Genomic DNA, 14,525 nt, shown 5'->3' on the forward strand with positions numbered 1-14,525 from the left:
GCAGCGATTCATACAAATCCTTTTCCCACTGTTTGCATCAGTTCACATAGGCTTTACTAACCACGATTCATGTTGAGTTTGGGAGTTGAATGAGCCCAAAAATACTTACAGTGAAATTCATTTGGTAACTGTGTGAAGCGAGTGAATTTTACAACCATGCTGATAACGCTTTACACTTTATTGTATTTCTCATTCATAGATATTAAAGCCCTTCACATAAATGGATATCATCATCTCATTTTGCAGAGGGGGAAAGTTAGAGAAGGATGGTGACTTACCCAAGGTTGCACAGAGAATCAGTGGCAGAGCTGGGACTAGAACTGAGTGGGTCTCTTCACTCTTTGTGCTGTGATCAGTTCACAAGACCACAGCTTGGTCTCCCATGATCATAAAAATGTTTGCAAATTTCATTTAGCCTGGCTGAAGTTTTATATGAAACACATGAGCCAAGCAGGAGATTCCGGTTGCCCGTGGTAGCTTTGTGCATGGATTAAGGGTAGAGATGGGCGAATAATAGATTTTTCGGTTCACCATCAATTCAAAAAAATTGAGGGGGGGCAGGAAATTAGTTTTGAGTCAAACCAAAATTTTTCAAAACTTCTGTTCAACTGAAAAGTCAAAAACAAAAACTCATTTGGGGTCAAATGACACATTTGATTTAGATGTGGAGCATTTTAAAACAGTTTTGAGGGTTTTAAAAATAAAATTAAAGGACATTTTAAAACAAAAACTCATTTCAAAACAAAAAATGGAAAAGTTTAGAAAATGTTAAAATGAAGTTTCAATTCTGGGGGTATTCCCCCCCGTCCCCCCAAAAGAACAATTTGGTGAATTTGACATAAAGTTGCAAAATTGTTCAGGATCTCCAAATCTGCTTTTTTTGTTGTTGTTTCTGGCCAAAAACAGTTTGCCCAACTCTAGTTAAGAGTACTCCTATAGTCCTCTGAATAGGATCAGATTAAGGGAATGGGCATTTTCTCTTGTAGATTTCCATGTAAATTGCATTTGGTTTTCTTTTTTAAAGCTGTAAGCTGATTTCAGGGTTAAATATTTGTGGCACTAAGTGGTTCCTAGAAAGGAAACCTTTGGAAGTAAATAAATCAGACACTAACCCCTGTTGTACACATACACACACACAGAGGCAATAGACATCTAGCATTGGCCTCACAGAATGCAAGTGCTGCCTGGGTTTAATGCTGTAGCTTGGAACCAAGGGGAAGGGAGATGCAGTGCTGTGTTTTGTCTTTCCTGCATCCTGTAGCAAATATCCTGGCAGGAATCTGCTGAACACGATGAAAGTGGTTTCCTGCTGAATGTGCCCAGGAAGATTCAAGTGTGCCGGGAAAGCAAAAAGTTCAATTAGAGTTTTTTACAGATCAGGAAAAAATAACCCCCAAACCGTGGGAATCGGGATTCTGCAGAAACTGGAAAAAAGAAAAGGAGGACTTGTGGCACCTTAGAGGCTAATTAGTCTCTAAGGTGCCACAGGTGCGCCTTTTCTTTTTGCCGATACAGACTAACACGGCTGCTACTCTGAAACCTGCAGAAACTGGGAATTCCGCCGGCTTCCTCCATAGCTCCACAGCATTTGCAATTTGGGAAGGTGTGAGACGGGATCATCACGGGTGTTGCAGGTGGGTCCAGCAGGTGGGAAGTCGGGGGTGCACATGTTCCTTATGAAAAGGCGGGCTTGCAGGAAGGTTTGACAGGAGATTGGAAGGTTGGATCCCTTGTCTGAATCCTTGGGTGGAAGCCCCTATGGAAGGGGGAAAGGATGAAGATGACGGGATGCTTTGAAAGACAATTGCTCCTTTCATTTGTTGGATAACAGCCAATGGACTCTTTCCACTGGCCTGCTCCCTTGCAGACCCCACCAAGCTGATCAAGGACATTTGCATTCCAGAGGCAGCAGGTAAATGGGTGACTAGGGCAGGTGAGAGAAGCAGGAAATGATTAAGCTCTGGTCACCAGCGATACAAAGAGCCTTTCCCGCAAATCCCCTCTTTGTGGGGAGAAGAATGTTTGTGTGTCATTTCTAGTGGGCCAGTTACAGCAGGAAACAAGGAGCCGAGGTACCTGCACAATAAGGCACTGAGATATACTCCCTCGCCGAGGCTGAAAGTCCCCAACCTACCCCGCCAATATCCATTTATCACTAACTTGTAGACATAAGAGGAGAGTTCAGTCTCCAGGGCCCATTTGGACTCTGGTCTCTCTGCTCCACAACATGGTCGAGTCAGTGGCCGTGAGTTTGTGTGATGCGGACACTCACTCTCTGAGAATTGGGTTGAGACCCACCAAACTCGTGTCAGAGATGAGCTCTTGTGAAAGCTTTCACTCCTGGCTAACAGTGGCTGCATCTGAACTGGTGTCTTCTAGGGGAACAGTAACGGCTTATGAGCCTGTCTCCTGGGCCATCTAGTCCCCGGGAATTCAGATACCACGGAGCCTGGGCCATGGTGGGGATGCTGGCGCTGCTCAAGGGGCCCTACCTCCTGGACAGGAAGCAGCACGGCGAGCGGGTGCTGAACAGCCTTAACTCTGACCTGCTGCCAGCCCCAGCCACTGGCCCTGAGTGCGCTGTGCCCCCCGGGCTGCCCAATCTGGACACCACAGGCCAGGCGTCGCCGGTGAGTATAGCCCTGCACGGTTGTATCTGGATCTGATCCACTATCCGCAAAAATGGTCCGCGGATATGCAGGGCTCTACCCGTTGTGCTAGGAGCTGTACATACACATGGAGAGACGCAGCCCCTGTGTCAAAGAGCTCACGGTCTAAACAGACAAGAGAGACAAAGAGCGTGACAAGAAACAGAGGGATAGGAAGATGAAGGGACTTGCCCAAGGTCACTGAGCAGGTCGGCAGTAGAACCAGGAACAGAAAGCTGGTCTCCCACCTCCCACTTTAGGGTTCTACTCACTAGACTGCACTATTGAAAGGGAAGGGGCAGGAACGCAGTGGAACTAACCAGCTGTTCAGAAGGGGAAGGACTATTCACGATCGCTGTTCAGCAGCAGTCTCCCTGCTCCAGTTACAACAGGCCCGGAGCCTCCAGGAGAGTGAGGTGTAATTAATCAGCAGGGTTCCCCAGGCACCAAGTGTTAAATGCCTTATTAGTTTTCACTTTTCAATTATCAGACACCCGATAGCATCTTCATAAGCAGCAGAGTCCTGAAATTAAATCCCTGGCCGCAAGTGTGGTGCTCGGCTTATCTCTGGCATGTGTGCTTGGCATGTGCGTTAGAGAGGGTTTGGATGTTTTTACAGAGGGCTTCATTTCCCAGGCCAATCTCCTCTTGGCCCTCTCTCCCCATCTTCCTCTGAGCTGCAGCAGTAGGATCTTCGGGGGCGTGGGGAGGGAGGGGTGATGCCAGCTCTTCTAACCATTACCTCTATCTCCCGTCCCACCACTGCTCTTCCAAAAGCAACCCCACGCCTCTGCAGCCAAGGGAGAAACTCCTCCCGGACTAGGAGCTGCCTACTCTGCTGCCTGAACACAGGCAGCAAAGGGGAAGCTGGATCCCTTGCTTCAGGCCGGGTGCAGGAGCTAGGACGCCGGGGTTCTATTTCTAACTCCACCACTGACTTGCTCTAGGATACGGCGCTGCAGGCCTCAGAGCTGCAGTACATAGGGTGTCCCTGGTATCTGCGGAGGGCCTGGTTTTAAAGGGATGAAAAAGGAAGTGTGAAGTTGCTTCCCCTTGGCCTGTCTCTGGTCTTCTGCTGAAGTTCAGCCCCTGACAGCCAGGTCCTCTCCAACACCGGTGAATCCCCATTAGCCTGTTCTGACTTCTCAAAGCCAGTGGCTGGGCAGCCACCGCAAACTGGACATCTCTTGCCACCATTCCTTTGCTGTCCCTCCCCCAACTCCATTCTCTATTGGATTATAAATACCTTCCAGGCATTTTGCTCTGGAACAAAAATGCTTCCTGCCGTGGGAGTTGGAAGGCAGCAGATAACACAGTCACAGCGGCGCATGGCCAGAATCTACAGCGCGCTTGGGATGTACTTTGGCATCACGCTGGCCAAGCAGATTATCCTCTCCCGCTCCCTGAGTCTTGATTAAACTCTAACCCTATGACATTAATCCCATTCATCTGCATCTTCAATCTGTGCAGCAGGTCAGCAATTCCTGTAAGTACCATTCTCCCCGTCAGGAGAAAATTACATTTGATTTTTTTCTAGTTAACTCAAAAAGAAATTGATGGGGTGACCTGACAGCTGAGGTTGGGAATGGACCAGGGAAACTTTCCCCTCTAGGGCACTGGGTCTGATTCAGCTTAGTTACAGTTATAACTAAACTTATAAACTTATAACTGTAACTCCCTGGTAACATCTCCACCCCCTAAATGAAGGGATGATGCAGGTCACCCCCCTTGCTCTGATGGAATTGTTAACCCCATTCCCTCCCCAAATCTCTGGCTTCTGTTAAGCCCTCCTTGCTAGAGAGGACTTTCCCATACGAATACCAGGTGGATGGTGGGAATGTTCCTGCACCTTCTGCTTTTCCCCCTTATCCAGAAATCTATCTTTGAGCACCACAAATTCGCCTACTGCTGAAGAGCAAATTCTGTGCCACCAAGTTGGCCAAGAGTGTACCAAATGGCAGACAAGAAGAGCCTGGCTGGCCGCCACCTTGGACCATGTGCTAATCGTTGATGTTTGATCAGCATGGGTGTAGAACGCTGCTCAATCAGAATGCAATCATCACTTACCCCCTCTCAGGACAGGAGTCGCTGGTAACGCAGTATGCAATGCAGAGGGGAATCAGGCCCAGTGATTGAGATTTGCAAAGCCCGCGAGGGGATTCAGCGATTGCACTTGCTGGCAAATGGGGGTCATGTGGGGACATCCCACCATCGGCTTTGAAAAGCTCAACCAATGTTTCTCCTGGGGAAGCGTCAAAGTTCAGGGCCACTGCACCTGTATTCCCCCTCTGTGGTCCAACAAAGACACCCACTCTAGGCTCCTGGCACCAGAGCTTTCACCCCTTTTGGGGGGAGACCCACATCTCTCCCTCCGGACTGGGATTTTTCCTGGCTGCACAGCTCTCTGCCTGCACTGTGATATCCCCAGCAAGCCAGACTGCCTAAAAGGCCTGCATCTGCACTCTGCTTTCTCTCCAAAAGCAATGACCAGGTAATTTCCCACAGCTCTAAGTTACCCCACAGCTCTTTCTAAGCAAGCACATTTATTCTTAAGGTAAAAGCATGACATAGAAAACATATAAAAACAATCAAAGAAACTATACGCATGCTAATAAGCTTACCAGAGATCACCCCCAACTCCAGCCTCAAGCTCTGGCAGGTGTCAGTCCTTCCAACCCTTCCCGAAGGATGGGGGCCCCTCTTGGACAGAAGGATCTGTCCCTTTGTTGCATCAGAAAGAAGGCCTGGCATCAGTTTAAACTTAGGCTGTTCATCCAAAAGTCCTTTCTTTGTCCGTTGGTCTCTGGAGAATTCAGTCTGAACCAATATATGCAGGTCTCTCCAGGTGAGGGTGCCTCCCTAGCAGTGTTAGAACCTGAGTGAAATTATCTAAATTACCCACACTGTACTTCCTCCCCCATGGAATTACAGATAATCCCTAGCCCAATGATACATCATCTTAATACAGTGAGATCTCCCAAAGATAGTGCAGGAAATTGCCAGATCTGTCTCAGTAGGATTCCCCCATAGTGCCCCTTCACTGCAAAACAGGCAAGCTGACATGATCAGCAATGTCGTTTGAGCCAGATCCTCGGGCAGGGTAAATCAGGGCAGCCCTGCAGAAGTCAGTGGAGTTGTGCTGGCTAACACCTGTCAAGGATCTGGCCCAGAATTTTAGAGACACTATATAAATATGGCCGGCAAAGCGCAAGCTCCTGGAGGAGTCTGCCTGGGGATGCTGCCTTCACCCGTGGGTGGGGAGAGAGCTTTTTAACTGGATTCCCCAGTTCCTCACCCCCCTTTCTCTGCATTACGCAAACCCCTGGCATCCATCCGGGGCATTTCACAGGCTAAGGGGGGAGATGGGCATTTTGTGGGAGCCCCTTGTTAAAGCGCTGGCAGTCCCTTGCAGGATTGGACGTGGCCAGCAGTGGTTCCCATCTGGCAGCCGCTCGTTTGCAGGCTTCTGTGAAAGGAGATGGTGGTTTGAGCTCAGCGCCTCGTGGGCAGGAGTCCATCTCACACAAACCAGTGTCACTGGTCGCTCTCTCACAGAGAGGGACACAATGAATCATGGAGGAGGCTGAACATTGCCTAGCAGTTGCCAGGCCTAGTGACCGGGGGAGACAGGGGCCTCATCAGCAAGGCAGGGGGAGAGCTTGGCCTCTTGTAACAGTCCAGACTTTCCCTGTTCTGGGGGGAAATCAGGGACTTCGCTCGGGCCCTTTGCACCAGCTCCAAATTCACTGTAAACCTCTGCACGCTATTTCCCCTAAGGGAAAACACACCCCTCTACTCCTCTCTCCCTGGGACGGGCAGGTGCAGCCTGCTTCCAGCAGCTGTGGGAATCCACCCCAGGCATCTGAGCTTGGAGCTCCGTCCTTGACTCCCTGAGAACTGATGCTAGCCTCCTGGCCTACTATACCAGGGAAGTGCCGCACTGATGGGGTTTGGAGAGATCGGGTAGCATCTCAGAGGTCATGTCCAGGTTGAGGCTACACAGGTGGCACCTGGGCTTTCATTAAGGGATTAATCTCGGTTCCACTGAAGTCAGTGGCCAAACTCCCAGTGGAGGTTGCAGGGAGGGGATTTGACACATGGGGAAATTAAATGTGTCTCTCCAGCTCACCCCGCCACAGATCCTGTCTCTTGCCTTGTGCGTCATCCCAGCCTACGCCGTGCTGGTGACTCTGCACCCACTCCAGATCCCCACTGGGGCCTGCCTACAGCAATCAGGCTTGTCTGTGGTTTTCAAAAAGAGAGACACGCCTGAGCCCATGGGCAGCCTCCAGGCTCCAGAGAGGGTCGGTGGTGGGTGTGATGTCACTGGCAGAGTGCATGGGAGCCAGTGGTCCATGGCTGTGCCTAAATTCGGGCTTGATCCTGCTCTAATTGAACTTGATGGCAAAAGGTCCCTGGGTTTCAATGGAAGCAGGACAGGGCCCATTGCTGGGTCCTGAATGGAGGGAAACTAGATTAGAACTGGCAGTGAGACTCCAGAGTTGGCCTGCTAGGTGAGCGCTGAGACCTGGGGAGGGTGTGGGGTGATGCGTGTGGGAACTACCACTGCCCTTCCCTAGTAATTAGCAGTTCCGGAGCCTTTCTGAGCTGGCTCATGCTGGATTTACACCAGTGTAACTCCACTGACTTCAGCAGCGTGACTCCTGATTTACGCCACGTAGGGTGACCACCTGTGTTGGATGGAAATAAGGGAAAACCACATGAAAAATAAGGGACAACACTTGATTTTAAGGGACATTTTAGGAAAATGCCATTTCCTTTAGCATAGCATAGATTTTCCTCTCATTTCTGTACGTTTCCACTGTCCTCTAGTATACAATGCAATTATCATAAGCTCCAGCTTAGTGTTTAAAATGGTCAGGGGACACCATTTAAAAGAAGGGACAGGTGGTCAGCCTCAGATGGATCAATGAAATGAGGGACAGGTGTGTCACCCTACCTCCATGACACTAGAATCAAGCCCTACATCTGCTTGTGAATGCAGCGCGGGCCATGGCCCCGTCCAAAACGCAGCTGTCCGCTCCTCTTCCTCTGGCCAGCCTCCTTCGCAGCAGGATGGTGTGGCGAGGGCTGCCGGAGGTCACTCCAGACCACGGGAGCTTCCTGCTTTGGCATTCAAGAGCCAAGTGCGTGCTGATGTGTGAAGAATAATAGTTTAGCCTCCCACAAGCGGCTCTTGCGGGAAGGTTTTTCTCAAGCTGTGTGCGCTGTGATCTCATCTCCCTGCGAGAGGCCGAGAAAAGCAAAGCAAGCAAGCAAAGAGACGCCTTCACCGTCTCCGTTTTGTCCTGCTGCCAACAGATGGGGAGGGCTGGTTTTGGACACAGCCGCTTTCATTTGAAATTCAGGCTGCACAATAGCTGACAAGCAAGAGAAGGGACCTAATTGATATTTGGCCACACAGTGGCTCCTCTGTTAAAGGCTTTCCCCCAGCCAGCATGTGCTATAGCAACTCCGGACCATGGGCTGCCGAGGGGGTGGCTGGCAAAAATGGGGGCTTTATGGGGCTGAAAAGCAGGTGTGCTGGCGGGGACAGAAGCCTGGCTCACGAGCTCCCAGCAGCCTCAGAGTTATTGGACATAAACAACGAACCCGTTTGCACTAGGATAATGGAGTCTTTTCTCCTCCTGATCAGAGGCACTTGATTTGTACCCACCCGAGGAATGGGTTCCATAGACCACACTCAGCCTCCATTGGCCAGGACCAGTCTGTGGCTGAAGAAAAGACCCCCCTCCCCGCCCCCCGATAGAACATCTTGGCAGAACCCTGGTCACCTCCCTCCTTCTTCTTTAAGTTTCACTTTTAAGGGGCACCGTCAATTTAGTGTAAGCCCAAAATTGTTTATTTAATTGGTTATTTCCTCTTTTTAAAGGGCCAAGGGCCTGAGCCAAAGCCCCCTGAAATCAATGGAAAGACTTCCAGTGACTTTGGATCAGGCTGTGAAAGCGAATCTGAAGAGTGTTTTTTCCTGCTGTGGGCTTTTCGACATTGTTTTTATTTAAACCAAATCAGGTTTTTTCACCCTACCTGAATGGGAAACCAGGCGAGCACAACAGCTTGCTAGCCCAGGAGAACTGGAAAGTGAAACTGACCAGGAATGGGAAGTGAAAGTGACCAATCTTTCACTGGGCTGACCTCAATTTGCAAAGATCAAGAGGGAGCCAACTAGCTTTCTCTGGTAGTGTTGTTAATGTTCTCCTGTGCCCATGTATCTCCACCTACCCTGAGCACAGAAAAGCTCTTCTGTGATCAGCGGCTGGTGGCAGAGCTGTAATGTATAAAGGGATAGAATTCCTGATTTTGGTTAACCACATGTCAGTGCTGCCAGAGAGAAAACTGGAAGGAGGAAGGGCAGTGTGGTTTTAACTTTTTCACGCTGTGGCAAAAACAAACAGCTGCCAGGTCACCATTTCCAGAGCTCTTCAAATCAGCTTTATCATTGTATCACAGTAGCAGCGACAGGCGCCAATCAAAATCAGAGCCCCACTGTGCTTGGTGATGTATGTACCCAGAGCGAGAGCCAGGCCCTGCCCTGGAGAATTTACAGACAAAGGGTGGAAGGAGAAACGGAGGCACAGAGCAGCGAAGTGGCTGGCCAGCCATAGGTGCCAACTTCCCCACTTTCCCATGGGTCCTCAACCCCCTGCCCCCGCCCCCATTCCAACCCCAAAGTCCTCACCCCAACTCCGCCCCCTCCCTGCCAATATTCCAACTTCTTCCCCAAATCCCCACCCCGGCCCTGCCTCCTCCCCTGAGCATGTCGCGTTCCTGCTCCTTCCCCTCCCTCCCAGAACGTGCTAACGCTGCCAAACAGCTGTTTGGCGGCGGCCAGGCAGGAAGCACTGGGAGGTAGGCAGAGGAGCAGGGATGTGGCGCGCTCAGGATGGGGGGAGGAGGAGGTGAGGTGGGGCGGGGGTGAGGGGAGCTTGGCTGCCGGTGGGTGCAGACCACCCACTAATTTTTCCCTGTGGGTGCTCCAGCCCCGGAGCACCCACGGAGTCGGCGCCTATGTGGCCAGCAGCTCAGTGGCACAACCAGGAACTGACCCCAGTGTCCTGAGTCCCAGTTGTGTGCCCTACCCTCTAGCTCGCATGCCAAGCCTAAGTGACTTCTTTTCACTATGTATTATTTTCATTCCAATAGGACCTAGAGGCCCCAACCAATACTGGGACCCCATTGTGCTGGATACTGTACAGACAAAGAGTGAGGGGCAGTCCCTGCCCCTAAGAGTTCACACTCTGAACAGACAAGGCAGACAAAGGGTGGGTGGGGAAACAGGCAGAGAGAGGTGAATAGCTCTAAAAATCTGGCCCTAAGTGACTTACCCAAAGTCGCACAGGGACTCTGGGATGGAGTTTGGGGCCCTCGAGTCCCATCCCAGCCCCAGTCCCTTAGCCATAAAATCATCCAACCTCTTATCTCATCCATGGCTGGCCACAGTGGGGAATTGAAAAAGCTGGGATTTTCAGCCTGGCTGCTCCCCACACTCCAGTTCCCAAGATTTTTCTTGGCCCTATGGCCCGAAAAATTACCCAGAAAAAGATGTTTAATGAAGAAAATATTTTAAGTGACTCCAGAGAATGGTGGGAGTTGGGAGTTCAATGAGCGTTCGCTTTCCAGCTGGTCTAACCCAGACCCCTCTCTCTAGTCCTCCTCTGTTTTACGCAATGAAATTGATTCTTCACTCTGTTACTCGTCTTTTGTGCCCGTGTAACTCCATTAAATTCAATGGCCAAGACAGACAAAGGAGGGGATGTCCATTGGTGTCAGGGCAGTTAGGCTGCTGTGTAATACTGGAGTAATGCGGCGGTGAATCAGTCCAAATGACACCCGTGCAGCTGCAGAGCTGAAAGTGCTGAGATCTTGGGGGCTCACCTGCAAAGGCCCAAGGGTCTCATTCTCCTTTCACTGGTGGAAATCAGGAATAGCTCTGTTGAAGTCAGTTGAGTGTAAATTTACATTTACACTGAGAGAGGGGAATCAGAGGCTGAGTCTCAGGCCAAGCGCTTGAGGTAAGGCAAGTATGGTCCCACCCCAAAAAAGGCTGCATTTCCATAGCACCTGAAGCTTGTAGCGTACTTTGGGGTGAACGGTATGGGAGAAGGAGCAGTGCAGTTTAGTGGCCTGGGAGTCAGGATATTCTGGTTCTATTCCTGCCTCTGTCAGGCAAATTACTTTGCTTCTCTGTGCCTCAGTTTCCCCTCCTATCCTTTGTCTAGCATGTAAACGCTTTGGGGCAGAGACTGAGAGGAGACATGATAACAGTTTTCAAGTACAAAATAGGTTGTTACAAAGAGGAGGGAGAAAAATTGTTCTTCTTAACCTCTGAGATAGGACAAGAAGCAATGGGCTTAAATTGCAGCAAGGGAGGTTTAGGTTGGACATTAGGAAAAACTTCCTAACTGTCAGGGTGGTTAAGCGCTGGAATAAATTGCCTCGGGAGGTTGTGGAATCTCCGTCACTGGAGATTTTTAAGAGCGGGTTAGACAAACACCTGTCAGGGATGGTCTCGATAATACTTAGTCCTGCCACGAGTGCGGGGGACTGGACTAGAGGACTTCTCGAGGTCCCTTCCAGTTCTACGATTCTATGATTCTACATTAAAACCTATTAGGAAAACAGCAGATGAAATGGTCTCACACATGTGGTGAGAAATGAAGCAATACACATACTGCGGATTAGAGACAAGCATCCAAATAGATATGGCAGGAGTGAGGTTACTGGATTGTTTTCTCATCCACATGCATTCATTTCCAATGACTTTTTTTATAAAGCTGATTTTAAAAGCCCTGAAATCATTAGCTGAATGCATCTGAAGAGGAGAAAGGTAGATGACACTTTTGCTTGTATTCCTTAGAGCCCCTGTAGGCCATGTCTACACTGCCACTTACGCCAGCAAAACTTATGTCGCTGTAGCTCACGAAAGCTTATGCTCAAATAAATTTGTTAGTCTCTAAGGTGCCACAAGTCCTCCTTTTCTTTTAACTCTGCATATGAGTACTCTGGGCTATTTCCCCATGTAGAGAAGTCCTTAGAGGTTAGTGGTTATTAATAAGTCTAATAAATCATACAGATTTTGATCTTCTATAGCACCTTCCACCAAGGCTACCAGAGCACATTACAGACACAGCTGAATTGATGCTGCCAACAGTCCTGCAAGGTTGGGGGATGTTACTATCCCCATTTTACAGGTGGGGAAACTGAGACATGGAGAAATTAAGATCAGCACTTCCCCCTACTTTTGGGGGCCTATCTTGAGACACCTGGGACCTGAATTTCCCAGGTGCTGAGATGCACAGCTCGTGCTGATTTCAGCTGGTGTGGCTGCATGGCAGATATTCAGCTTCTCTGGAAGTCAGAGGACACCTACAGCTGGAGGCGGCGGGATCAGAGACTTGCCCAGCATTGCTCAGTGAGTCAGCAACAGAGTCAGGGCTGCAGCCTAAGAATCAGCTCCCAGTGCCCCACTCCGGGTGCTCCTTGATTCTGAGGGGTCAGTTAGTGCCTGGACTACAGGGGCCATTTCTGGTTGAGCTGCATCACGGCCGATGTATCAGCTGAGAGAGGCATGTGCGCCGCCAGTGTCTGAAATGCGTCCGGCCGTCTCTCACCCTGCCTCCTTGTGTTCCAGGGGACGGATGTGGCCACACCATGCTGACACCTCACAGTGGGACGCTGACCTCCAAGAACTACCCTGGCACGTATCCCAATCACACAGCCTGCGAGTGGAGGATCCAGGCAGCCGAAGGGAGCTCTCTTCTCCTGGCCTTCGGGGACATGGACATCGAATCCTCCCAACACTGCGCTTCTAGCTTCTTGCTGCTCTCATCCCCTTCTGATGGCACCAGCCTTGGTAAGGACTTCCCTGGCACAGCCTTTGTCACACGGGCAGAGGCAGCTACCAATGCACGACGTTGCAGGGCGTGCGGGGGCGATTTTTCCCTGCCTCCTTCAGTGAGCGTAGAGCTCTGCAGGTGAAGTGGAACCAGGGAGGGCGCGGCATGGGTAGGCCATGCACCCCCTTGCATGCTCAGAGCACAGCGTCAGCAGGGATCCGTGCAGGGAGCGTTTGGGCAGGGAGCAAGGCTGGCCTGGGAGAGGAGTGTGGGGGTGAGCGGGGGATCTTGTGCTGTGCGGACCCCTTGGCTGCATGCAGCACGGCTGCAGGAGTACTGGAAGTGCTTAAGGGTGAGCTAACCCCCACGGGGGAGAATCACACTGCTACGCTGGGCTGCTTGGTCTGCAGCCTGCTCTCCAGGCTCTTGATCCATTATTATAATGTACTGAGAGCCATCAGGGTGCTCAGTGCTGGGCAAACAGGGAGGGAGACCCAGTCCCTGCCCCACCCGCTCCCAATGCCACCTGTCCATTTCAAGGTGGTTCTGCCTGAGCAGACATCAAACTCCAGAGGTCTCAGCGCATGATGCTCCGATAGGGCACGGCAAGTCCTGCTCCCAACGGCCCAGCCCAGAGAACCCCTTTGCTGCAATCACCACTGACCCACCAGCTTCGTCCAGAGGAATCACCCAGGATCGGGGGGGGGGCACCCGTGGACTGAAATAGTGTCACCCTCTGGTGCCCCTTCTCCCTTGACAGAGCTGCCTAGTCACCCACTGACCCTGCCCAGAACTCCCAACGAGTGCTGGCCTGGTACAGGCACCCATGGAGCAGCGCTCAGTGACACAGGGAGTATGGACCCACTGGCTGGGGCTTGACCCTCTGAGCTCCACCGGCCAGTGCCGTTCTGCCAGTTCTGCTGCCTTTTGGATCCAGGTGCCCCCAGTGGGACTGAGGCATCTCCAGCTTCCAAGCTAAAGCACATGGCCCTGCAACCTCCAGCCACGATCCAGTAATCGAGAGGCCTGAGCTACCAGGTCTCAAGCCTGCAATTGGGAACAGATCCCTCCCCAGCCCAGTGGGGCTCAGATCCGATTGAAGGATTGTGACCAGGTTTACACAAAATCCTAGATAAGGAGAAGATCAAGAAAATCTGGCTTTTTAATTTTTTTTACAGAGGAGACATATGGGACTGGGGGGTCATGACAGAGGGGAAAGGGTGCAAGGACGGGAACAGATGTGTCCACAAATTAATTAACTTTGTCTGCTGAGAAATTGCCCAAATATTTCCAGGATTTTCGGGGGGAGATTTAATGGACATAAGAGAGATTTGACAGGCCAAGCAGAGCAGTGGCTCCTGCCTGCAGAGAAATCTTTGTTTCCCCCTCCCCGCACAACCTTTGGAAATCTCTGCCAGGGGGATGTCTGATATCTGATCACTCACGCAACAAGCTGCCTGGGCAATAGGAGGGGGAGCCGACCAGCCCTGAGCCAAGAGGAAACAGGGCTAACCGCAGAGTGGCACAGCCTGAAGCCGGAAGGCAATTGCCCGACAGAGAGGCGCTGAGTGACAAGCAGCCAGGAAGCTCAGTGCACAGCGAAGAGAGGGCCCCATTGTGCTCCGTCAAAGGGACACAGGAGAGGGTCGCTGCAGGGAAATCAAATGTGTCTCTGAATAACCATAGAAATCAGAGACGGAAAATGCCTTCTAAATCCTTGAGTCCATCCCCAGGGCCGGGACTGTTCCTACAGTCTATTCTCCAGGGCTTTCTTCTCCGCACCCACCCCCACCGTGTATTTAGCCCTGTCGGGGAGAGTTCAGAGGAAGGACAAATCCCCGGGATAGTATTTTATTCAATATTTGGTAGCAAGTAGTTCAGGCTCCTGTGTTAGGGGTTGGGGCCCAGTCCTCCACTGGGGTAAATCAGGGCAGCTTCATTGGCCTCCATGGAACTGCTCCAGTTTACCCCAGGAGAGAATGCGACCCATTGGATTTGCTGCCCCAGGTCACACCACCCT

General features: G+C 51.0%; 1 protein-coding gene across 3 annotated transcripts in view; it reads left to right on the plus strand.

Moving 5' to 3' along the window:
* Window positions 1–14,525, plus strand: part of LOC141974449 (discoidin, CUB and LCCL domain-containing protein 1-like) — a 62,697-nt gene that overhangs the window by 3,047 nt on the left and 45,125 nt on the right. For 2 of the 3 annotated variants that reach the window (XM_074934177.1, XM_074934178.1), the window contains exon 2: window positions 12,301–12,522. The exons of the other annotated variant lie outside the window; for it this stretch is intronic. In XM_074934177.1, the coding sequence (XP_074790278.1) occupies window positions 12,301–12,522 (222 nt within the window). The remainder of the gene's footprint in view (window positions 1–12,300; window positions 12,523–14,525) is intronic. 3 annotated transcript variants of the gene reach the window in all.

The sequence above is a fragment of the Natator depressus genome, chromosome 19 (genome assembly GCF_965152275.1).
Source record: "Natator depressus isolate rNatDep1 chromosome 19, rNatDep2.hap1, whole genome shotgun sequence".
Lineage (NCBI taxonomy): Eukaryota > Metazoa > Chordata > Testudines > Cheloniidae > Natator > Natator depressus.